At 43.6% G+C, this 26,838-nt stretch overlaps 2 protein-coding genes across 3 annotated transcripts; one reads left to right on the forward strand and one right to left on the reverse strand.

Annotated features, from left to right (window-relative positions):
• LOC134203067 (protein transport protein Sec23A) lies at positions 1-23,132 on the forward strand. 2 transcript variants are annotated; one of them, XM_062678049.1, is made up of 4 exons: positions 2-186; positions 249-2,476; positions 2,699-2,716; positions 22,660-23,132. In XM_062678049.1, the coding sequence occupies exons 2-4, from the start codon at positions 251-253 to the stop codon at positions 22,747-22,749; spliced, it is 2,334 nt and encodes a 777-aa protein (XP_062534033.1). In that variant the 5' UTR covers positions 2-186; positions 249-250; the 3' UTR covers positions 22,750-23,132. The 2 variants fall into 2 exon arrangements, with proteins under 2 accessions (XP_062534038.1, XP_062534033.1); XM_062678054.1 differs by lacking the exon at positions 2,699-2,716 and having other exon boundaries at positions 1-186.
• Positions 23,133-23,170: 38 nt separating this feature from the next.
• LOC134203101 (calcineurin B homologous protein 1) lies at positions 23,171-24,982 on the reverse strand. Its single transcript, XM_062678073.1, has 2 exons — positions 24,718-24,982; positions 23,171-24,014 (listed from the first exon to the last, which is right to left on the reverse strand). Exons 1-2 carry the CDS (start codon positions 24,782-24,784, stop codon positions 23,512-23,514), a joined length of 570 nt encoding a protein of 189 aa, XP_062534057.1. The 5' UTR covers positions 24,785-24,982; the 3' UTR covers positions 23,171-23,511.
• Between the last annotated feature and the right edge of the window lie 1,856 nt (positions 24,983-26,838).

Consider the following 26,838-nt stretch of genomic DNA (forward strand, 5'->3'; position numbering starts at 1 on the left):
ACGGATTCTGTCTGACGTGTTTTTCACCTCTGCGTGGATCGTTCTTGTGGATTGGAATCGATTCCGTAGCTATCTTCGGAAACTTTTCACCAGTTAATTATGCTGCTTAAGTGTTAATTTACGTGAAAAGGTGATAAAAATCAATCATCGAATAGTGGGACACCGAATCGTATTAAATATAGCAAGGTAAGCCCTTTAAACAATGCAATAAAAAACGAATGACCGTGAACTTTTGCTCCCCATCATAGCGATGACGACCTACGAGGAGTTCATCCAGCAGAACGAGGACCGCGATGGCATCCGGTTTACGTGGAACGTCTGGCCGTCGAGCCGGATCGATGCCGGCCGGCTGGTGGTCCCGCTCGGATGTTTATACCAACCGTTGAAGGAGCGCCCGGACCTGCCTCCGATCATGTACGATCCGGTCGTATGCACCCGGACCACTTGTCGGGCGATCCTGAATCCGATGTGTCAGGTTGATTACCGTGCCAAGCTGTGGGTGTGTAACTTCTGCTTCCAGCGGAACCCGTTCCCTCCGCAGTATGCGGCTATTTCGGAACAGCATCAACCGGCGGAGCTGATCGCGGGATTCAGTACCATCGAGTACACGATAACCCGGGCCCCGTGCCTTCCCCCGGTGTTCCTGTTCGTGGTCGATACTTGTATGGACGAAGAGGAATTGAATGCCTTGAAGGATTCCCTTCAAATGTCGCTGAGCTTGCTTCCGGCGAATGCGCTCGTTGGACTAATTACCTTCGGTAAGATGGTTCAAGTGCATGAGCTCGGAACGGATGGTTGCTCGAAGAGCTACGTATTCCGAGGAACGAAGGATCTTTCAGCCAAGCAGATCCAAGACATGTTGGGAATTGGACGCGGTCCGGGGCCCAATCAACCCGGACAACCTCAGCAGCAGATGAGGGTGCCGGCTGGCCCAGTACCTCCAGCAAACCGCTTCCTCCAGCCACTCAACAAGTGCGATATGGCGTTGACAGATTTGCTTGGGGAACTACAACGCGACCCGTGGCCAGTTCAGCAAGGAAAACGTTTCCTTAGGTCTACAGGCGCCGCCTTATCAATCGCCGTTGGACTGCTGGAATGCACCTATCCCAACACTGGTGCTCGGATTATGATGTTCCTTGGTGGCCCATGCTCTCAAGGACCCGGTCAAGTGGTCGATGATGAACTGAAGCACCCCATTCGTTCGCATCACGACATCCAGAAGGACAATGCCAAGTTCATGAAAAAAGCGATCAAACACTACGAAGGCCTGGCACTGAGAACTGCCACAAACGGACACTGCATTGACATTTACTCCTGTGCCCTGGATCAAACCGGTTTGATGGAAATGAAACAGTGCTGCAACTCCACCGGTGGACACATGGTCATGGGAGATTCATTCAATTCATCCTTATTCAAACAAACCTACCAGAGAGTATTTGCGGTGGACCAGAAAGGAGATCTGAAGATGGCCTTCAACGGCACCTTGGAGATCAAATGTTCCCGCGAGTTGAAGATCGAAGGCGGGATTGGATCGTGCGTGTCCCTCAACGTCAAGAATGCGTCCGTATCTGACTCGGAGATTGGAATGGGTAACACGGCCCAGTGGAAGCTCTGCACGATGACACCCAACAGTACGATGGCATTTTTCTTCGAAGTGGCCAATCAGCATGCGGCGCCCATCCCACAAGGCGGACGCGGTTGTCTTCAGTTCATTTCTCAATATCAACATTCCAGTGGACAGCGGAGAATTCGTGTCACCACCGTCGCACGGAGTTGGGCTGACGCGACCTCCAACCTGCACATGATCAGTGCAGGCTTTGATCAGGAAGCCGCTGCCGTACTCATGTCTCGAATGGTTGTCTACCGAGCGGAATCGGACGATGGCCCCGACACTCTCCGCTGGGTCGATCGCCAGCTCATTCGTCTCTGTCAGAAATTTGGCGAATATGGCAAAGACGACCCGAACAGCTTCCGTCTGGCGGAGAACTTCTCCCTCTTCCCACAGTTCATGTACCACCTCCGACGGTCCCAATTCCTCCAGGTGTTCAACAACTCACCGGACGAAACGACCTTCTATCGGCACATGCTCATGCGGGAAGACCTCACCCAGTCGCTGATCATGATTCAGCCCATCCTGTACTCATACTCCTTCAACGGTCCACCGGAACCGGTACTGCTGGACACCTCGTCGATCCAGCCGGATCGGATCCTGCTCATGGACACCTTCTTCCAAATACTGATTTTCCACGGCGAAACCATCGCCCAGTGGCGCAGCCTCAAGTACCAGGACATGCCCGAGTACGAGAACTTCAAACAGCTGCTGCAAGCCCCGGTGGACGATGCCCAGGAAATCCTGCAGACGCGTTTCCCCATGCCGCGGTACATCGACACGGAGCAGGGCGGATCGCAGGCGCGCTTCCTGCTGTCCAAGGTCAACCCCTCGCAGACGCACAACAACATGTACGCGTACGGACAGGTGAGTTCTTTGATTGTGCTGCGTTGTGTGATCGATTTCATAAAGTAGCATGTGTTTGATTATGTTTGTTTCCGATTTGACCGTACCACTCGAAACCATTCCCAATTCCTGACTGGACTCCATCCACACACGCTATTGCTCTCTGCGATGAACGATGACCCCTTTGTGTGTTGAACATTGAACCCTGGTGTAATTTCTGGGTGTTTTTTGTTGCTGCTGCAGACGGCTGCTCCCATGGCGGTAGATATCATTTTTTTTATATTTTGGGTTCTGGGTGAGGGTGATTGGGGGTAGGGTAGAAGTTTAGGGCTACATAGACGGATTTGGTTTACCTTTTACTTTCATTTAATCTCCTAACATTCAATGCTTATCAAAACACTAACAACTCATAATATGTGCTCGGTGGTTTAACGACAACGGTATTCTGTTAATAACAATCAATATAATTTTCTTTGATATCATGTACCTATCGTTCAATAGCATTTATTTGGCATCTGGTTATTCACATATTGCACATTATACAGTTTCATCATTACACAAGCAGATAAAGTCATTTTACGATAAGTTCAATCAACGATGTAAAACAAAACTCTTCGATCGGTTTACAAGGACACGTTACTTAACTGAAAATTAAATTGACAACATTTGTATCAACCGACAAAAGAAATCTAGATGTGGGGAATGATTATAGTGTAGGGGCATTAGGGGCAATATGAACATACGGGGCAATATGAGCCACCCTTATTTTGAGCTTATTGACAAGCTCTATTATGTAAAAGTTATATGATCTTTAAGAGGATGCTCCACATATGCATTAACGTGAAAACCGCAATAAAATTCAATTCAAACATAAAAATACACTTGAAAATGTAAATTTTCGCTGCATAGGCAAAATTATTATAAGATTTGGAGTTTATAAATAAGGTTTTGACACAAAACTGATTAAAATACAGGTCAAAAATACACCACAATCAAAAGATATATTAAAATTGAATGCAATATGGGCATACCTGCACAGAGCAAGATATCTGCTGATTGCAATATTCAAATTAAATCATGAAAAAAATGTTACTTAGGTCCTTTTGAAAAGTTAAGCGAGATTTCCTTAGGTGGCCCATATTGCCCCGATCACCCCTACATATTGCCGCGTCTAGTCATCATCTATTCATCGACATATAATCCACATCGCGATCTCCCAATACACCGCTTATTTTCCAGAAGGGTTGTTTACCAGGCCAGAAGTGTATCCAATCCTCTAGGGAAGCCTCTATCCCTCTCAACGCAGTCGAGCCCCTCCTGTCAGCGACCAACAGCAGTCCCGGTCCTGCGTCTGAGTTCGGAGATGAGGTCTTCCGAACTCCATCTTCAGCCATGTACAATCAGCGTCCAATTCGATGCTCCGATTTCCAGTGTTCTATCGTCCGAATACCCGAGTTCCAATGTCACTATAATATAGGTGCATACTACAAAAATGTTGGAGGGATGAGTAGTCTTATTGAAGACTAACTTCTAGCCGCTCTGGACCAATGCTACGACATCATCGTACTCCGGACATGGCTGGATTTAGAACGCTATCTGGTTACGTTTTCGGGAACGGATACGAGGTATTCCGATGTGACCGCAACTCAAACGACAGTGCGAAAGCTATAGGAGGCGGAGTGCTTGCCATCGCTGTTAGTACGAGACTAAGGGCGAAAGCGGTCGAGGATGACGCCTGGATTTCCGTTGAACAGGGTTGTCGCGCAACGCAGCTTCTTGTGACAAAATTGTGATATTGTGGGACTTCAACCTTGCGGGCGTTGCTAGCACTCCGATTCATGGTTGTTTTCTTCTGTCCAGATCATGCTTTTCATCCTGGAACTATCAAGTTTCTTGACAGCTAATAGCTCTGCAGATATGTTCCAGGTCAATAACGTGACGTGACTAAATAAGAACAACCGATAGTTGGATAGTTTCAACTGCACCATTTTTTTTTTAATACGTTTATTTGTCGATTTATGATTATAACACTATTTACAAATAGGTAATTGGGGCCCTCCTTAGCCGTGCGGTAAGACGCGCGGCTACAAAGCAAGACCATTGTGAGGGTGGCTGGGTTCGATTCCCGGTGTCGGTCTAGGCAATTTTCGGATTGGAAATTGTCTCGACTTCCCTGGGCATAAAAGTATCATCGTGTTAGCCTCATGATATACGAATGCAAAAATGGTAACCTGGCTTAGAAACCTCGCAGTTAATAACTTTGGAAGTGCTTAATGAACACTAAGCTGAGAGGCGGCTCTGTCCCAGTGTGGGGATGTAATGCCAATAAGAAGAAGAAGAAGAATTGTTTAAACTCCGACTTCAAGAATGAAATTCAGTTCATCAGTATCTATTCCTCCATTGCTTCTATCAATAAAACTATTATAATTCACCAAATAATTTAATAGTGATACTTTCGTCATCTTTCGAAGACGATACAGTGTGGGCCGCATCAGATTTTCATGGTTGAAACACTGGCCGCCTGTTTTCTCATGCAACTTTCGTTTCAGTAGTCGATAAGCGTCGATTACTCTTGGACAAGCAAAGAATTTGTGTTGTATTGTTTCTATGTTCCGCATACAGTTTTTACACTGTTCTCCGTTCGTTCGTTGCATCCTGAAGAGCAGTCGACGATGTGGCACTTTCTGATTTACCCACATGTAGAGAATACTTCTATGGGAAGGCAGAAGATCAGGGATTGAAATGTTTTTCCAAATTCGAATCCAGTTGTAGTTTGGATTATTAGTTTCTACTTTTGGCGTGTCTGTCATACGCTCGATGAAAAAACGATGCAGATGGCTGGCGCAGGGATTTTGACGGATTTGGAAGGGTATACAGTCAAACCTCCATGAGTCGATGTTCTATGACTCGTTATCGACTCATGGAAGCAAATTATGCCATATTAAAAAATATTTTCCGGGTTACTGTGATGGTCCTTTGAAACAGCTTTCCAAAGAAATTCTCTTCCACATCTCGATATTTCCATGAGTCGATGGTCAATATCGACTCATGGAGGTTTTACTGTAATAGGGTAATTATTTATGAGAGCTTTTAGGCAAGGAAGATCAGAGAGACAATTTGGGTTTAGGAGATTTACGGCATTTACACAGGATTTATAATAAGGCATGATATCCAGTTCGCGCATGTGCCTGTTAAGCAGCAAGGAGGTGCTTTTAATCTTTGGAATCTGCAATCCGACACCCCCGTTTTCCTTGCTGCGTGCAAGTTGATGCATTGGAACCGTTGCAGGTACTCCGCGAAAGAGGTATCGTCTCATAGTAGCCGTCACTTTCGCCACATGTGCTGCAGTTGGAGCCAATTGGGCGGAAATGTACCACATCCTGGATGATATGAAGGTGTTCAGAAGTGTAACTTTCTGATGAAGCGACAGACTTCGCTGAGAATGGAGCCATACTTGCCGCGTGAAGTTTGTGACAAGCGTATCCCAGTTTAGTTTCACCATTTCAACGACTGAGTTGGTAAAAACAACACCAAGAATTTTGATTTTGCTCTCTGTTCTTAGCCACGTAACGGTCGGGGGATTATTTATCAAGCCTACGTTGATTGATGTCGTTTTTAATTCATTGAGGTGTGCTCCTGCTATTTTTCCAAAACGCCTGAATATTTAAATCTCTCATTGAGTTTAACTGCACCACACTGCTTACTATTTCACTGATATCGTCGGCGTATGCGACAATTAAATTGCCATCACACACACGTTCCAGCTGTTTTAGAAGGGGATGCAGGTATAAAACAAACAGGTGCATCGAGAGCGGATACCCTTGACGGACCGATTGCTGTATCGGAAAAGGAGCAGATAAAAATCCATTTATAAGCAGACGAGATGAGGACGAGTTTGCTATACGAGATAGTAGATTTACCATCCCTGCATCGAAACCAAGAGCACGCATTGTGTTAAACAGAAAGTTATGGTCTACCCGATCGAAAGCATGATCTAGATCAAAGCCGATCAGCTTAGCTGTTGTATCGTTTGCTTTCAGCTGAGCAATTTTAACTTTTAAAGTGAGAGTCGCTTGAAAAATGTTATTCCCGGCATTAGAGCACTTCTGTGAGCCGGTTAGAATGTTGTGGGTACGAAATACATTTTCAAGTCGTCTCTTCAGTATTCTTGATAGAATTTTATAATCAAAATTTACCAAGCCGTATCTCCTGCACCGCGTTTTTTGACCAACACGATTACTCCGTCGACGAATTGTGTTGGGAAGTTTGAATTGAGAGCCTCATTCATAATTAAGTTTAGCTCCCGGTGAATCACATCGAACGATCGTAGATAAAATTCTTTTGGCAGTCCGTCGGGTCCAGGCGATTTTTTGGAAGAGCTCGTTCGGATTGCTAAGATAATATCGGTTGTTGAGATTTCGCTCATGCAGGCTGCGTTTGTATCATCCTCGGCGGGAATTATTCTCTCGCATCGAAAAGTATTTTCTTCTTCTTCTGCTTCTGCTAAATCCTCTCGTGCGTAGATATCGGAGAAATACTGCACGATATGATTTCGGATAGCACCAGGATCATTGATTTCCTCGTCTCGTTCGTTCGTTCGTAGCTGCTCGATTATGGTCTTTCTTCTTGTGCGTTCTTCTAGCTGGTACGTGGATAGTGGCTCACCAGCAATCAGAGTTTCATTCAGTGGCGCCGGGGGTGGGTGGGACAGGTAGGACATGTCCTACGCATGAATTATCCTGGGTGGGACAGTCAAAGCATTGTCCTACCCATGATTATGGTAAGAATATATGAAGTCCATCGATATGGTAAGAATTTGTGTGTTAACAGAAGGTTATTTTAAAGCTCAGAGTCCAAACAATTAATCATAGATGTTTTCGGGATCCTAAACAATAGACTGACTGTTCTTCAGGACCTCAGGCACTTTATAATCCTCAAAACGCTTAAAGATGCCCAATTTTTACTTTTCAGATTCTAAACGTTTTACAGCGGTAAAATAGAAGTTATTGAAATCTGCGAATACATTTTTTTAGAAGTTTTGATAAAGCACGATTATCAGAAGACCACGGAAAAAGTTTTTTTCAAACCTTAATAGATCTATTGAAATTTGAGAAACCAGAAACATACCGAAGTCCGCTATAAATCTGATACGTAAGGGATTCTGAGGTCCTAAAGCAGATTTTTTGGCAATCATGCGATTTTCTGGTTGTTTTTTTTTACATCTAGATCCATAACATTTTCTATAATCCTAACAGTTAGCAATAATTTATTATAAAACCATTAAGGGTCTGTCTCATTTGGAGAATTAAACTGAAATTGAACTTAAAAGTGACATTTCAATAATTATCAAATAACCCTGCTCGCAGAGCAAGATTACTTTTGACAGATATCGAATCATTTTGCATCGATGTCTTATTGGAATTGCTGGGCAGCACCAGCCATTCTTATTACCGGGTTATTTGCTAATTTTCGAACTGTCACTTTTAAGTTTAATTCTCCAAATGAGACAGACCCTAAGTATTTTTTTTCAAATTATATGAAATATTCGATAGTCGATAATGGAAAAGCAACATTTGTCCTGAAAATCGAGGAAATTTTCTCAAATTACATAAATATTCTGGTCGTAAGAACTTTTCAAGTCCTGATTATTTTTAAAAGTGATTACATTGCAAACATAACTTTCCCATAACGAAATGAATTTCATATCAACATGGAACAGTTATGCTTTCAGTGGTAGTACTAAATATAGTTAGAATGTGCATCGATTTCCCATTACCAGAATTTTTGCCCATGCGGAGACAAGCTCAGTGGTCTAGTTGCTATAGTTTCTGCCTATAAGCAGGAGGTCATGGGTTCGATCGCAGGCTTGTCCTTTTCCTATTCTATATGTCTTAGTTCTTTTTGTGTTTCACGTTCTACTAAAACTATTCCTACCACACTAACAGTTCCATAACCTCCCGTGGCACCGATGAGAGGACGTAGCTCATTTCTTAAGTATAGATGTCTCAATTAATAATTCTTTTTCCTCCACCATTCACAAAAACGTGACCAGGACTGATCTCGACTGTTGAAGAGTGCCTTGCTTCCATCTAAGAGATAGTGATTAGTCCTCAATAATTATTTGTGTTAACGGATGGAAGTGATGCTACTTCCATACCCATGTAACATTTTTAATTTAATAACGATCTTCAAAACCATAATTTGCTCTTTATGACCTTCATAAAACCAGTATTAAATCAAAATGTTACTAGAGTAGGCTTGTAACACCTGAAAATTTATACGAATCGCTTAATGTTACCGCTAATACCAGACTGTAGCCCAAATCGGCATTTTCCATTTGTCCTACCCACGACTCGGAACGTGGATGCGCCTCTGGTTTCATTGATCCGGACAAACAGAGAAGCGACGCTGATGAGAAAGCATTTCTGCTTTCACACGGTTTATGGTGGCAAGCATGGCACGGTTGTGATGATAGCCATCATACGCGAGACGTAGTTGTACGTAGAGACGTTGTTGCTCATGGTGGAAAGCATCGAAAGCAAGTTTCGATTTCCACCGAAAAAAAGATTTGATCTTATGCTTGGCGAATGATATCCACCAATCCATCCATGAACGATAATTGCGTCTCTGTCGGGTCCAATATTGCCAATTTATTTGAAGCTCTTCGATGTTTTCGGGGGTCAAGAGATGTGGACGTAGGGACCAAAAGCCACGGCCTGGTGCTCTGTCGGGAAGACATACTCTAACAGTTACAGCTTTGTGGTCCGTGAAGCAGCAGACATGAACAGCTGTTTCTCTTAGATGTTCCCGAAGGCTAGTGCTGACGTATATTCGATCAAGCCTGGATGAAGAGTTGTGAGTTATATATGTGTAACCCGTCTCGCGCGATCGGAGACATTGCCACACATCGGTTAGCCGAAGCTGTTGAACAGTGGATTGAATTGCTGGACTGGAATTCACACGCGTCGCATCGCACTGACGAATAACACAATTAAAATCGCCTCCGAGGATGACGTTGTCGGTACGATGCCGTAGATAGTAGGCAACGATGCTGTTATAGAAACGCTCTCTTTCGGCTCGGAGAGCAGATCCCGATGGGGCATACACATTACACAGGGTTGTGTTTTGTACTCGCAAGGCGTCTTCCATCCAGGCTCTTTTCGACGTGTGTGAACTTTATATGTTCCTTGAGAGCGATTGCTGTTCCTCTTCTTGCATGATCGATATTGCACACCACGTTATAACCGGGGAGGGAAAGCTGATTGTTTTCTACCTCTCGCAAGAATATTATGTCCAATTCAGTCGTTCGTATGAAGTTTCGTAGAGCGTTGATCTTGGTAGTGTTGGTTATTGTGTTGATGTTGATGGTTCCGATGTTTACGCTGATGTGCTCTATTGTTGCTGTACATCGTCCCCGGCAGCTCGTGCGTGTTCGGAAGTGGCTTCGTCGCTGTGTCGCATTTTCTTCCCAGGTGGTGATCGTCTGCTACGTAAACGCCGGCTGCTAGAGTCATTTGATGCTTGCGAGTTGTCCGTTTCGTTGCCGTCTATCTTTCTAGATGGCTGCGCTTCTGTTGGCCGGCTGCGGTGGATAATAGGTGCAGTAGGGGGAGCCATTGGTTTTGCAGGCTGGATTACTGCGGAATGAGATTCGTTCGGCTTGACATGTGGTGACCGAAACGAGTTGGGCTGTGTTTGTGTCTCCTGTACTTGCGGTAAAGAGTTTGTTTTGGCCGGTTTCTTTGGCAGCGCCGGCTGTTTAGCGACGTTAGCGTATGATTGGTCTGCTACGAGCTTCTGCACCAACAGTTTTTTGTTTTGAACACACGGAATGCCGACGTGTACGTATTCTTTACAATGTAAACACGTCTGCCGCTGCCCCTTGTAGCCGACCGATGTGTCTTCCCCACGAATCGTTACGAGAGAGGGGATATTCTTTTTCACTATCATCCGAGCGATACGAACTACGGTTTTGATTCCGCTGAATCGGGACCGTTCATCCCACAGCAGGTCGCGAATGTTGAGAACCTCGCTGTACTCGGAGAGGAATTCAGCTATCTGCTCGTTCGAGACATCATTGGAAAGGTCGAACAGGCTCACTTCCACTGCTCCATCCTCCATCAGTATACGTAGCTTGTAAGCCTTTCGGTCGTAGATGTATTCGTGTTTGTTGTCATGCTGTTGCACGATTGCCTCTGCGAGTTCGAGGCTAGTGACCTCTACGAAGGTACAGCCAAGCCGCCTGCTTGGCTGTAGGAGAAGAACATTCTCGCGCGTGAGCCCCAATTCTTCCCCGATGAATTTATGAATTTCATCATGGGAGAGTAATTTTGGGAATTGCGAATAGTCGACGCGAAACGTATTTTCGCGACGCGGCATCGCGCGGACAATGCGACGCGGCGAATGCGACACTTGCAGCGACGGTGAATTAAACCAACAAAAAACGTACTGAATAGTCTGTGAACGACTCCCGAGATTCGCTTGTTCGAAAACATCGACCGCTTGGCTCGGTAGTTGAGTGCTAACTGAATCCATTACTAAAGCTCGTTCCACATCATCACGCGCTGGTTATTGCGGTTAATGATTATAGCTCTTTTGCATTCTCCACCGCTTCAACGGCAGTTGAATATAGAAGCTGTGTTGTCTAATTTGAATTGGGAGTATATTCTGGTTCCGGACGACGCCAATCTCGCTGCACAAACTTTCTCGCACGTCTTGGCTTATGTTGTAGATAGGCATGTTCCGAACAAGATTATCCGCGATGGCTCCTGTGTACCTTGGATGACAAATGAATTGCGTATGCTGAAAAGAACGAAGAAGGCCGTACTCAAAAGATTCACCAAATATCGATCTCGCTCAAACAACTCTATGTTTGGCTCAACTACGAATACAAACGCTTGAGTAAGACCTCTTATCATCGATACGTGCAGGGAACTCATTTGCGGCTCCGATCACATCCGAAATCCTTTTGGAATTACGTAAATGAGCAACGCAAGGAGAAAGGATTGCCATCATCTATCTATGGTATTCGACGAAGTATCGGCCTCGACACAACACGATATTTGCAGTTTGTTTGCTACAAAGTTTTCCAGCGGAGTCGATGCTATTCAATTGCAAGCAGTATCTGAGCGATGATCAACAAGGTTTCGTTGTCGGTCGATCCAGTTTATAAGAATGAACTCAAACGGATGTTTTTCACTTTTTGTAGCCGCGCATCTTAACGCACGGGCCCTTCTTAGCCGTGCGGTAAGATCCGCGGCTACAAAGCAAGACCATGCTGAGGGTGGCTGGGCTCGATTCTCGGATTGGAAATTGTCTCGACTTCCCTGGGCATAAAAGTATCATCGTGCTGGCCTCATGATATATACAAATGCAGAAATGGTAACTTGGCTTAGAAACCTCGCAGATTATAACTGTGGAAGTGCCCCCAGTGGGGGATGTAATGCCAATGAAGAATTATTATTTATTCAGACTAAGGCCGAAGTGGCCTGTGCGGTACATGAGAGTCTTCTCCATTTGGCTCGGTCCTTGGCTATTGGCTACACGACGCCAACCACGCAGTCTACGGAGGGTCCGCAAGTCATCTTCCACCTGATCGATCCACCTCGCCCGTTGCGTATCTCGCCTTTTTGTGTCCTTCGGCGTTGTCGAGAACCATTTTCACCGGGTTACTGTCCGACATTGGCTACGTGCCCGGCCCACCGTCCGATTTTCGCGGTGTGGAACGATGGATAGTTCTCCCAGTAGCTCATGCAACTCGTGGTTCATTCGCCTCCTCCACGTACCGTCCGCCATTTGCATCCCACCATAGATGGTACGCAGCACTTTCCTTTCGAAAACTCCAATTGCGCGTTGGTCCTCCACGAGCATCGTCCAGGTCTCGTGTCCGTAGAGGACTACCGATCTAATGAGCGTTTTGTAGATAGTCAGTTTGGTACGGCGGCGAACTCTATTCGATCGAAGCGTCTTGCAGAGTCCAAAGTACGTACGATTTCCAGCCACTATGCGTCTCCGAATTTCTCTGGTGGTATCATTTTCGGCAGTCACCAGTGAGCCCAAGTACACAAATTCTTCTACCACCTCGATTTCGTCACCACCGATGCAAACTCGAGGTGGGTGGCTCACATTGTTTTCTCTTGAACCCCTTCCTATCATGTACTTCGTCTTCGACGTGTTGATGACTAGTCCGATCCGCGTAGCTTCCCTCTTCAGTCTGATGTAGGTTTCCTCCATCTTCTCAAAGTTACGTGCCATAATATCTATGTCGTCGGCGAAGCCAAATAGCTGGACGGACTTATTGAAAATTGTGCCACTCGTGTTAATCCCTGCTCTTCGTATTACCCCTTCCAAAGCGATGTTGAATAGCAGACACGAAAGACCATCACCTTGCCGTAACCCTCTGCGGGTTTCGAAGGGACTCGAGAATGCCCCTGAAACTCGAACTACGCACATCACCCGATCCATCGTCGCTTTGATCAACCGTGTCAGTTTATCCGGAAAACCGTTTTCGTGCATTAGCTGCCATAGCTGGTCCCGATCGATTGTATCATATGCGGCTTTGAAGTCGATGGATAGATGATGTACGGGCACGTTGTATTCGCGGCATTTCTGCAGTACTTGGCGAATGGCGAACACCTGGTCCGTGGTGGAGCGTTCGCCCATAAAAACCGCCTGGTACTGCCCCACGAACTCCCTTGCAATTGGTGTTAGTCGGCGGCATAAAATTTGGGAGAGTACCTTGTAGGCGGCGTTCAGCAATGTGATTGCGCGGTACTGCTACAATCCAGCTTATCGCCCTTTTTGTAGATGAAACACACGATACCTTCCATCCACTCCTGCGGCAAAACTTCCTCCTCCCAAATCTTGAATCGCCGGCCAATCTCCTCCTGGATTTTCTGGAGATCCGGAGCCGGTAAAATTATGTCCTGCACGCGTTCTCCCAGGTCCATCACCATACCACCATCTTCGTCTGCCACATCCCCATTCAGGTGTTCTTCGTATTGCTGCCGCCACCTTTGGATCACCTCACGCTCGTTCGTTTATGTCCTTACATATATCAGGCTGTGGCCCCTACGTGAACGGTTCAACTTCTCATAAAACTTTCGTGCGTTATTAGCGCGGTACAGTTGCTCCGTCTCTTCACGGTCTCGATCTTCCTGCTGGCGCTTTTCCTCCGGAAAATCGTGTTTTGCCTGTTCCGCGCCCGTTTATATCGTGCCTCGTTCGCCCTCGTGCGGTGTTGCACCAATCTCGCCCATGCTGCATTCTTCTCTTCCATTAACTGCTCACATTCGCCGTCATACCAGTCGTTTCTCTGATCCGGGGGCACCGTGCCTAGTGCAGCGGTTGCGGTGCTTCCAATGGCGGATCGAATATCTCTCCAGCCGTCTTCAAGAAACGTGCGTTATCCGCCTTATTCAGGAGAAGAAACGCCGCCTGGAAAAAGCGGAGTGCGAGGAGATGGAAGAGCTGTGCCGTTCTCAAGAAACACGCAAGTTCTATCAGAAGCTCAACGCATCCCGAAAAGGCTTCGTGCCGCGAGCCGAAATGTGCCGGGATAAGGATGGGAGCATCTTGATGGACGAACGTGTGGTGATCGAAAGGTGGAAGCAGCACTACGAGGAACATCTGAATGGCGCGGAGAGTACAGGCAGTGAAAGTCAAGGCAGCGGAGGAGATGACTACGTCAGTTCAACGGACGATGGAAGCCAACCAGTCCCCACCTTGAGGGAAGTTAAGGATGCCATCCAACAGCTAAAGACCAATAAATCAGCTGGTAAGGATGGTATCGGAGCTGAGCTCATCAAGATGGGCCCGGAAAAGCTAGCCAATTGCCTGCACAAATTGATAGTCAGAATCTGGGAAACTGAACAGCTACCGGAGAAGTGGAAGGAAGGGGTTATATGCCCCATCTACAAGAAAGGCGACAAGCTGGAGTGTGAGAACTTTCGAGCGATCACCATTCTTAATGTCGCCTACAAAGTGATATCCCAGATCATCTTCCGTCGTCTGTCACCATTAGTGAACGAGTTCGTGGGAAGTTATCAAGCCGGCTTCGTTGACGGCCGCTCGACAACGGAACAGATCTTTACTGTACGGCAAATCCTCCAAAAATGCCGTGAATACCGGGTCCCAACGCACCATCTGTTTGTTGATTTCAAGGCGGCATACGACAGTATAGACCGCGTAGAGCTATGGAAAATTAAGGACGAGAGCAGCTTCCCTGGGAAGCTTACCAGACTGATAAAAGCAACGGTGGATGGTGTGCAAAACTGTGTGAAGATTTCTGGCGAACACTCCAGTTCGTTCGAATCGCGCCGGGGACTAAGACAAGGTGATGGACTTTCGTGCCTGTTGTAAAACATTGCGCTAGAAGGTGTCATGCGGAGAGCCGGGTGTAACAGCCGGGGTACGATTTTCAACAGATCCAGTCAATTTATTTGTTTCGCGGATGACATGGACATTGTCGGCCGAACATTTGCAAAGGTGGCAGAACTGTACACCCGCCTGAAACGTGAAGCAACAAAAGTTGGACTGGTGGTGAATGCGTCAAAGACGATAGACGGGAATACCTTCGAGGTGGTCGAGGAATTCGTCTACCTCGGATCCTTGCTAACGGCTGATAACAATGGACCATCTTTGGCGGTGTGCAAGGAGACGGTGTATGGCGGCGAAGAATGAACCACGAGCTCGACCAACTCTATGGCGAGCCCAGTATTCAGAAGGTAGCTGAAGCCGGAAGGGTACGATGGGCAGGACATGTTGCAAGAATGCCGGACAGCAACCCCGCAAAGATGGTGTTCGCTTCCGATCCGGCAGGTATGAGACGGCGTGGAGCGCAGCGAGCGAGATGGGCAGACCAGGTGCAGAACGACTTGGCAAGCGTGGGGCGTATTCGAGGATGGAGAGATGCGGCCACGAACCGTGTATTGTGGCGTCAAATTGTTGATTTAGTGTTATCTGTTTAGATGTAATTTAAATAAATAAAATGAATCCATTGAATGATACAATTTCTTCAAGAAGGGGCCATGAAACAGTCAATTGCTTCAGATAACTTTCCACTGTTGGTATAAAAAGGGTCAATGATTGGCCTCAATTTATTCGGAATATTGAACAAGTTAAAAAAACGGTCCACAAGGTCCATAAAGGAGATTAATCCTCGCTTGTACGGAATACTTTTTCTAGAAGTGCGAGTTGCTTTTTTTCTTTTGTTGATTCTCTTGGCCGGATGTCGAAACATCGGATTTAGGCAATGACGAGAATGTCTTACTGCAACTAGGATCAAAAGAAGCAGTAGGGACAGGTTGCTTTGGAATTTTAAATAAACCCCCATTACCTTCAGCTTTTGGCAAGCTCTTATGGATGATTTTTGTTCTCTTACGGCCTTCTCCCGGGGAAGACGGTTGCTTCCTCTTTTCGGGCACGTGTACCTCCGCAGAATCATTCATATCCGCTACGTCAGAGTCCAATTCGTCAATGGATATGCAATCATAATACACAGGATTTTGTTTTTACACGATTTTTTTTCGCTCGTATTTTTGATCGTGTGATTTCAATTTGCCACCAAACTCTTCGCAACATGTTTCAAAAAATCCAGATTAAATCAAAGAAAAATCACATGATAATTAATATACGTTAAACATTTAGGATGAGTGGAAAATTGAGAAAATGTAAATCGCGTAAAAACAAAATCCAGTGTAATCACTTACACGATACCTACCTACCTGGATATCTGGTTGGCTACAGTGTCGATACACCTATGCCTGGCGTATTGTAGAGCTCCATAATCGTCGGGCGATGTTCCTCCAGTTTCCTTGAACGTTTAGGGTCCCAGGCCCGATTCCACCGCGTGCAGCCAGCGTGTTCGTGGCCTTCAATGAAGTCGCCGGTCTCTATCTGGTTCTTTGTTGAATATTGTTTGTCGCTATTCTTTCTTCCGACATTCGCACTAAATGACCAGCCCACTGAAGTCTGCCGTATTTTATACGATTCACAATATTTTCTGCTTTGTATACTTGATACAGCTCATGATTCATGCGTCTGCGCCACACACCATTTTCTAGTTTTCCTCCGAGTAAAAAAAACCCGAAAGCTCTCCGGTCCGCCTCTTTTAACGTCCACGCTTCATGTACATAAACGGCCACTGGTAAAATCAGAGCTTTGTATAGAGCTTATTTAGTTTCCGTCTACATGTTGCGGGACCTAAGCTGGTTACGTAATCCGTAAAAAGCCCTTTTCGCAGCAGCAATACGTCTTTTCACTTCACGGGAAACGTAATTGTCACATGTCATAAGCGTTCCAAGGTAAACAAATTATTCAACAACTTCAATCTTACAGGAACGGTGGCTAAAATAGCAGCCGTTGCGTTGGCAGTTGCAGATGTGTTTTGCGATTTAACCATTTCCGCATACGATTGGAGCGCTTTACCAACGAGCGCTTCACTTTTTGGGTGCGCTTTTTGTACACTGGGCATTCTTGCAAACCATAGGGAGGTTTCAAACCACAATAAGAACATTCTGCTTGTTGCTGGCAGAACTCCTCCCGATACCTTTCGGAACATTTACCACAACGTGGGTTGTTGTCACAAAACTCGGCAGTGTGATCAAGTTGTTTGCGTTGGTACAATTAAATACCTTTGACAGAAAAAGACGCACCGGAACAACATATAGTTTCTATATCGACATATTTTGGAAGCATCGAAGCAAGCCTGACTTGGACTTGGAACAAACATTTTTACGATTTACCGTGGCTGCTGAATGCAATTCCTTGCAGTCCAGAAGATCCACGGTAGATTGCAGGGCATTCTTTAGGCGACCTTTCCTTACAAGGATAAATCCTTGCAAGTCATGCTCGCTGCGTTGATTACACCTCCTCTCTCGACCTCCCGCGAGGGCACATAAACACTTTCGCAGTTTCTTTCGCCTTGGTATGTAGGTGCGGTGATACGTAATTTGTTGCGTTGCGTTGGTAACGGAGTATTTCGTAGATTGCATACTGGAAGCTGTCATGTTATTAACTTTAACACTCTTAATCTGAATGCTTATGGAGAGCTGTTGGGGAAGAAACAGCTGTCCAATCAAAAGGCAGAGTAGGAAAAGCATGAAAACTTCCATTGCCGGCCACGCCCATCTTCTCCGTTACGAGGAAGGGTAGGATAATGATGATATGACACCTACTTAAAGAGGGGCCAGCGACTCACCGACGCCCTCATAGGTGTCAAGGAGTTGGTTGGAGAAGGAGAAGGGAATGGTCGTTTGGAATTCACCATAAGCGAGTGACACGACCGGTTTTTGATTTAATGTGTTAGGTGAATATATGTAATGTGAGTGTCATTTATACGGCATTTTAATATGTTACTGTACTGTCGTCGTAACGATGTGACGATGTCGTTGGGAGTGGCAAAGCTAAGAGGGTTAATGCCACTCCTTGGTAATCCAGCATCCAGGGATGGGACATAGGTATTTCCTCCGTATGTCCTGGTTTTCAAGATCCCCGCATACAAGACACGTCTGCGCCGCACTCGGCAGTTTTCCTATGGTGAAATCTTCAGACGCAACACAGACGCACCATGTGTACGAGGTTCTCTATGCCTAGGCTTAAGCGCCTTTACTCGCTCTCTGGAACGAAATTAAGAAAAAAATACTACCTCCTTCCCATAACATTTAATTGATTTATATGATAATATGATGTATAGTTAACAATAATATAATTCAGAAAGATCTCACCGGTTTGTCTGATGTTAGATAAGGAGGTGCAAATATCTTCGTTTCTTCAATAATGGTAATGATTCGAATCGTCCGGGGCTCGACACAGGACATTTTCCGAAAGAGAGCACTGTCATTTGCCATCAGCCAATAATATGCGTTGGGCTATGAGTGGTTGCCTGCTGAGCTAATTATAAGGGTTAGTGTATAGTGTATATAACATCATTCAACCTTGACCTCCTCACAAATAAGTATCTGTTAGTAAAATATCCCTCCATTCAGCAGGGAATTGTCTCGTCTATTGGTAAATCAATTTTGCCCAACTGTCTTATCTGCTCAAATCCCTCATCTTCGTGTTCTCAATTCTCCTAGTAAACTTCCTCAAAAACAAGTATTTTCATTCCTAAACATCTTCAAATATGTTATCAAATTCGCTCCACCCCATATGTAAAATCAAATGAATTAGAGATGAGAAATAAAAACATCACTAAAAATTGCTTACCAAACAAGAGTGTCCGGCTTCCATCACAGCGCTGGGGTCGTTTCATATGGACGTCCGAGGTTTGAAGGGGAAGATAGTCCAAGATTATGCGACAATACATGTACTGCCGTTGGACGCATAAATGTCACATGTTACATTTTAACATTTTTGAGGTTTTGATGTCTAACGTCATAATTTGATACGTATTTTTGAAATATTTTGTCAAAACAGAGGTTTTATTCTAGAAAACTCGAAAAAAATCCGAAGTCAATTTGTCACATTTGAACAAATGGACGCATGTTTGTCACACTGGGATAAATGGACGCATATTTGTCACACTAAAAATAGAGATATAACGATTACACAAAGAGACACATAACACACCGTGAGGACCGTCCATAAAATATGCCATGCTTTTAGGGGCCATCTACAATCTACGTGGATAGTTTAAAATGGTGACGGGTAGGTATGCACGGTCCTTTCCTAACTTTTAGAATTCATATGGACGGTTGTCCAAAAAGGAGGAGTGGAGGTATTATATTGTCTAACATCGCTCCTCCTATAATGCGAACGGCCTCTTAGGAGAAGGCGATGTGAAACTGTGACATACTTAAAATATTGAAGGCCCGTAAAAACTGATAAAAAGGAACCCTTAAACAAACCCATTATTTTCCTGAATAAAACTCATAATTATTGTGACATGTTATAGCGATAATATTTATTTAATGTAAGAAACAAGCATAGAGATTAATCAGAAGCAGGTATACAGAAAAGCTAAGAAAAATGGGAGGGGGCTTGTGTGAAGGGGGATTGAAAAATCCCAATAAGTAGTGAACGTCATACAGTACAGGTATACAGTAGCAGGTATACAGAAAAGCTAAGAAAAATGGGGGGGGGCTTGTGTGAAGGGGGATTGAAAAATCCCAATAAGTAGTGAACGTCATATTTGAATCACCTCTTTTTGTTTCATCAGATAAATCTCAGCAAATACACATTTCTAGGGATGTTAACCACCCTCAGGATCGTCATGACCACCCATTTCGGTTGTGCTCGTTGTATTGTAATTATATACTCGCATTATTACAATGATTTTATAATTTCAGTTTTATTTGGTTCAAGATAATAATTGATAATAATGTCACAGACAAACAGACGTAACAGCTAGAACAATTTGTTTCAAAATTCATCGCCCAGTTATTTTACCACCACCTAACGTGCATGTGGTACGAAACAAAGTTTAGTACGACAATGTCAACAGAAGGCGCTAGTGTAAGATGTCAAATACAAAGGTATACGATGCGCGCGCCTCTGGATGTGAAACTCGCAAGCAGTTGAATTTAAAACGACCGTTGAGCTCATGGTCGATGGGAATTTTCTCAGTGTTACGTCTGTTTATCTGTGATAATGTTATGCGTCTAGGTCGGATTCGTCAGTTGATTCAAGCTTCAGATATATTTCGTCGATTTTCTTATGTAGCTTCTCTTTATCCTTGGATATCTCTTCCCATTCCGCATATGAAAGATCACCATATCGTTTCATGTTCGCGATTATGGTGTCCCACCAGGTGAACGCGGGGCGACACGGCCGTAAACGACGAGCAAACAGATTAGATGCCGCGCGTAGTGGATTATTCAATGGACGGCGCATAACATGACCCCAAAAACGTAGCTGGTGCGCCCGAACTTTTTTCGTGATTCTGCGTTTTCTAAGGAGAATATCTACCGACCGTCGTAGATTTAATCCATCCTCATGATAGCAAAGTGATGCCATTTCTCGCACTATCTGACGTTCGTAGTTGCGTAGCGAGGTCCTGCTATATTTTGTTAGAGTAGCTATTTGAGTTCCGTATAACATGGCTGGAGCCAACACGGTCTCATATATTACGCGGCCAAGTTCCCAGCTGGGATTTCGTTTTCGCAGAAAGTCCATTACTGCCTTTGACACCCGAACAGTGTTTCTACATCGAGCTCTTACAGTTAAAGGACGATCCAATTGTGAGGTTATTTGGATGCCAAGATATTTAAGGGAGCGTTGAACCTGGTATTTTTTACCTAAAATCTCGACTTCACTAGGTGCTTCTCCCGAAGGATTTCGCACCACCACCTGACACTTTAAATCGTTTATGTGCAGGCCCACAATGGAGAGATGCTTCTTTAAACTTGATAAGATTATCTCTAAATCATCGATCGACTCCACCACGATTATAATATCGTCTGCGTAGACTAGAATGATGGGCAGTGTTATCTGATGATCCTGATTCAGTTGGAACATCTGAACCTCTTCTTCAACCCTGGATAGAACTGCGTCCATCATAACATTGAATATAAAAGGACTCAATGGGCATCCTTGCTTTATTCCTATTCTCCTCCACAATACTTGTTCTATGTCTCCGCTTAGACAAGGAACGACACGGTTGATCACACAATCTGGGACGCCTTTGTCTGAAGAAAATTTGAATTGAGATTTATTTGTTATAAGACGAGTTAATACCATCCCATTGAATTCCACCACTTAATTGTATCTTGACAGATACGTATTTCAAAAAGCTCAAAATAATTTTCTTATTGAGATTTATGTTATTGGTAATATTTAGTACGTACCTCTCAAAATATCAGGCAAGCTTATTAGATTGATACGATCGAAAGCCTTTTCAACGTCAATAGACATAACGCCTATAGGAGTTCCCTCATTCCACTTCTCTTGCAATATTCTTTGAACTACGAAGAGATGATCCGCTGTTGACCTATCTGGAAGGAATGCCGCTTGATGGCTTCCGAACTCACCCACGTAGCTTTGTAATTGCTCGAGTATCCACATAGCGTATATTTTATACCCAGTACTCGACAGGCATATCCGACGGTATTGTGATGGTGTAGTTGGATTACGGCACTTCGGAATCGGTACTACGATATTCTGTTTCCAGTCCGACGGATGCTCATTCGTAGACCAAACAGTATCCACTATCCATCACCCGCTGTAGTTGCCTCAAAACAGTTTCATCAGCATACTTGAGCAGCTCCGTTGAAAGTTGATCCTGGCCCGGAGATTTCCCGTTATGCATCTTATTTAAGATACGCTGGATGGTGCGGTGATACGTAATTTGTTTCGATTAACTTGATTGAATTCGGTTGTCGGAAAACGATGCGTCAAATCACGTTTAATTGTGGTTTTTTCTTAAAGAAAAACGGATCTAAAATCCACTCGTCCGAAATTCCGAAACACTTCCACATTTTCGGACGACAAAAGGACTCGGAACATTCTGATGGGGTTGCTTTGAAACAGCTTGACGCTCAACAGCTTTGTTTTGCATTGGCAGTAACTAAAGTGACAAAGTGACATTGTCATATAACTATTGGGATTGCTTTGTTTTCCGGTTGGTATCATGCCTATTCTTCGTCCTACCTTTAGTTTAAAAAAAAACAACCACCACATTTTTCTAGTTTCTCCGCCGTAAAATCTCATGAAGAAATGTTTATTAGATTTTACACAAATTGGTTTAACTAGTACTTGCGAATAAATAATGCCAGTAGAAATCCATCAGTGATGAACTTAATATTATAATTAAAAAATCACTCTAATAAAGACTTTAAAAAATCCATCAATGGGTAGAACGTATACAATTTACTTCGCGAATCAGGATCGTACTGGCCCGATCTGGCAGTGCGCACAAAACTGGAACAAACTGGATTTTCCATTTTTAGTCTTATTCGCGTGTTTGCTAGAATTGAAATCTAATTTTTCTCCTTTCGTACTTCTCAAGTATACAACTATGCAAAACCGGAATGAATTGGATTTTGGTCATATGTACATATGTGGAATAAAAAGAAGAGTATTCAACTAACTGACTTTCGGAAGAATAATATTAATTGACTTTAAATGGGCGAATGGTGTAAACGGATAGTTTATACAATTTATCTAGTAGCGGTGTCTAACATTTACAAATAAATTCGGTATAAATCATGACTAATATCTGCCAACCTAATCTATTCCACGGTATCACGTTTTCCTTAATTCCACAGGATGGCGGAGCCCCGGTCCTCACTGATGATGTATCACTGCAAGTATTCATGGAACATTTGAAGAAGTTGGCTGTCTCATCTACCACCTAATCATCGAGATGGAAACATGATGGTTTGATGTGAAAAAAGTGGAATATTAGATCAACTCAATTCAGCATGAAAAAATGTGGCGACAATTATTTCATCATCTACTGTTCTAATGCAACATTGGAAGTTCACCGTTGATGAGTTTTGTTATGTAATCAATGATTGACTGTGTTGGACCGTTCATTAACGTAGTGTGGATAATAAATATGTAATAGGAACGCAAGAAACGATGATGCCATTCAATTGAAATGGATTGTGTCGCAATGGCAAGACAGACGGTTGAAAGCGAAGAGGTAATTGAGAGAATTGTGTTTCTAGATTATTAATGTTGGTAAACAAGTCTATATAACTGCTTAAGTCTATATAAATTGCGATAAGGGACACGAGTGGATTCTGGTTGTTTCTTTAGAAAGAAATGTCACCCTTTTTGATTTGGATACACACATGCTAGATCTAACTTTATTTGTAATACTCTTTCTGTTAATTCACTTACTACACACTTAGCTCCGGTACATATGACATAATCACAGAGGTAAACCTCTGTAGACGGCATGCACCGAATTATACATACTTTTACACATCATGTAGGTACAAACATTGAAATTATCTTCTTTGGAAACGTCCCGTATCAATCGTATTCAATTTACCGCCCAGTTTTCGCTCGTCGTGTGCATTAGTTCCAATTTTCGAAATAAATACATTCCAATAACAAGAACCCTACGATTGCCCTAAATTGGCAAACCAATCACACCACGAGCGACGGCTTCAGTTCAGGAACCGAATAGACATCTTCTGCTCGACGTCGGTGCGCTCCAAGGCACGGCAAAAGTCCTCGAACGTGATCTTGCCCTGACCCATCGAGTCCGCCTCGACGATCGTCCGCTCGGCGATGCTGTTCAGCTGGTCCTGGCTTATGTTCGCGCCGACCATCATCTGCAGAATGCTCAGCAGCTCGTCCCGCGAGATATTGTCGTCGTCGTCCAAGTCGTACATCTTGAAGGCAAAGCGGAGCTTCTCCTCGCGGCTGTTCAGCTTGTTCTCCTTGTTGGGCTTGATCGGCCGGAAGTGGGCCAACACTTGGGTGAACTGGCGGAAGTTGACCCGGTCGTCACTGCTGTCGGCGAAGAACGAATGAACGATCCGTTCACACAACGGGTTTATGGCCAGCTCCGGGATGCGCAGGAAATCCTCCCGGGTCAATGTTCCGCAGTCACTGCGATCCAGCGAAGTGAATCGCGAATACAAACGCTCGATCTGGTTTGGAGTAACTGAATAGAGCAAGAAATGGTACGATGCTGTTAATCAAAGTTATGCAAAGCGACCCAGCATATGTAAAACTAGGAACAAAATACAGGTGACTTTAGAAGAGAACCGATAACTTAAGACGAAAGCCGAAATAGGAGATCACTACTACTGAGTGACTACTGTGTGGAAAACGTTTTCATGCTGACTATACCCGGTTTAATCGTAAGAAAGTCTGGAGTCAACACGGATGGTTATCTAAGTATGATCCATTGTTAAAAAATTGCATTTTTAAGCCAAAATGTAAAACACTAATCAATAACCATAGGTGTAGTAAAAGTGACCAAAAGCCATTTTTTATCATCTGCTCATAGTTACGTCCCACATTCCAAGCAATTAACTTTTAGTTCCCCACAGCGTAATTAAAAATGACAATCAATGTCTAACTGCACAAATTAAGTGAGTATATATACCTACATCAATATGTACCGTACCTACGTTGTTTCAACGTAGATAAGAATAAGATGCATTTGTGATAAGGCACCTCGCCAATTCCCTGCTACGAACTGGAAGCATACACCTGTAAGGTAATCACCTTCCTACCACTACGACATAGAGCAAGCTATCCAACTTTTCAATTAACCAAGGCACTATTTGTACAATTTCAATTAAACGAACTGCCTCCAGCCGTCGAAGGTCGAAACCTTCGTCACGGATCCAAATACTCACATCCCGTCTCCTCATGAATCTGAGCGATTTCCTCTTCGCGTAGCAGCAGCGATGATTTATTTCCCATTGTTTTGGGTTAGTTGTGCAAACGTTATCAAAATCGGGGGAGTCAAAGTTCAAAATTGGTCGAAGTTTAGTGGTAACGGAGCAGGAAAAAACACACTGGAAGCGCAGAAGATGTTCCGTTTAGCACAGTTGTAAATTTGACCGAATAAAACCCGAACAAAACGGATCGGACGAACATTGACGACTGAGGATGCTTCGGCTCGTGCGTTCGTCAAAACAAAACTCACGTTCAGCCATTCAGAATTTTTTTCGCCTGAAAGCAGCGTCCGTACACGGACAGATAAATCAACCCAAACTTTGAGTTCAATATACGCACTAATGAGAATATCGTAGAAAAAATTTACCCAAATTTGCGTAGTTTTCCCTATACACGCCCGTTTGAAACCACTCAAAATTGAGTGGAAAACCACTCATTTTCAGTAAAAGTGGAACAAGTCAAAAATTGAGTAAACCAAGGTTTACTCATTTTTGAGTAAAGACCGGATGATGTCAAAAAATGACTACAATCTACTCAAATTCATCAATGAAGAAAAATGTAATATTGATTACTTTTCACTCAAATTTGACTAAGTATATTTTTTTAATTTTTGCAATTTCACCTGATTAAATAATATTCAAACCAAACTGTAGGAAAAGAGTAATCATTGTCATTTATTGGAAAAAAATATTACAAAACGTTTCCATCTATGGGATTGCATCAAATACATATTTAATTTTATACTTGGTGCACTCACAAAAAATTCCGCATTATATTTATGAGTTTACACATGGATTTTTGCAATGGGGGTTGCCAAATGCATTCCATATTTTTGACACATATTGTAGGTCCAATAGAAAACCGAACTGAGCTCTCGCAAAAATCGCATTTTGTCCCATTTCCGGATGTCGCAACTGCATCGTGAGTGCTGCGCATGGTGGCGCACGGCTATGACATAGATGCGCACTACTCGCGATGTAGTTGCGACATCCGGAAATGGGAGAAAATGCGATTGTCGCGAGAGCTAAGTTCGGTTTTCAACTGGATATACAATATATTTCATGCGCCCGCATGAATTACATGAGCGTTCATACATACTATCTATGTGGGTCATCGTATCCATGTGTGAATTTGTATGCAATTTGGTATGTGCCGAAACATGATATGCATATTTCAAAATACATGGATTTTTGCCATAAAGTATGTGTCGATTTTCCTGCGTGTGTATTTGCCCGTTCTGTATCCATTATTTGTGCTACAGTCCTGTCCTCCAGCATGAAGACCTGAGAGTTTTCATCGCATTCGTTGATATATGTATGAGTTTATTTTTCAGAGTCAGGGAAAAACTGTAATTGAAGAAGTTAGGAAAAGAAATAGTATATTATATTAATTGATTTTACTTACCTTCAGTAGAAAATGAACACACCAACTGGTCCTCCATAAAGTGGCTTCTATGCTCCTTTGGGCTGCAATATCAAGAGATTAAAACATGTTTTTAGCTTTATGGGAATACTTCTAGTTTATTCTTAATACAACTTACCTTTAATATCCTCAACGATTTCCGGTTATTGCCTTGATTATTGCAGATTAATTCAAATTTTAAGAAGAATGATTTTCAAAGTAACTATTCTTTATGTCCTCACTTTAATGACAACTTAAAATTTTCACTCAATTTATCTTTTCTGCATTCATTAATAATATGACTATTTATTACCCAATTCATAAAATTAATTTACTCATTTTTTGACATATGACGCGAATTTACAAAATTGAGTAAAAGTTAAACATGAATTGAGTGGAATCTAATGGGCGTGTAGATAGGGTAAAGTGCCCAATAGTGGACCCCCAACCAATAGTGGACCCTCCAGCCATTTTTGCATTATTACAGCACAATGTAAACATTTTGCTATGAAATTCAATCGGGAGAACCTACCTTACAGTTCTATGATTTGATTACATGCATTGTAAATGCTATGGAAAGTAAAAATAGATGATTTTTTACAATTCTATAAAAAATAAACACGAGTGTGTTCATTATAGGAATATATTGGGGGGTCCATAATAGGGAAGAGAACGTC

The sequence above is a fragment of the Armigeres subalbatus genome, chromosome 1 (assembly GCF_024139115.2).
Source record: "Armigeres subalbatus isolate Guangzhou_Male chromosome 1, GZ_Asu_2, whole genome shotgun sequence".
Lineage (NCBI taxonomy): Eukaryota > Metazoa > Arthropoda > Insecta > Diptera > Culicidae > Armigeres > Armigeres subalbatus.

Excerpts from the sequence above, each read along its gene's own strand:
- LOC134203067 (XM_062678049.1), top strand. The coding sequence starts at position 251 with ATGACGACCTACGAGGAGTTCATCCAGCAGAACGAGGACCGCGATGGC.
- LOC134203101 (XM_062678073.1), bottom strand. The coding sequence starts at position 24,784 with ATGGGAAATAAATCATCGCTGCTGCTACGCGAAGAGGAAATCGCTCAG. Across the intron at positions 24,015-24,717 it reads GATTCATGAGGAGACGGGAT|TTACTCCAAACCAGATCGAG; the intron begins GTGAGTATTTGG and ends TGCTCTATTCAG.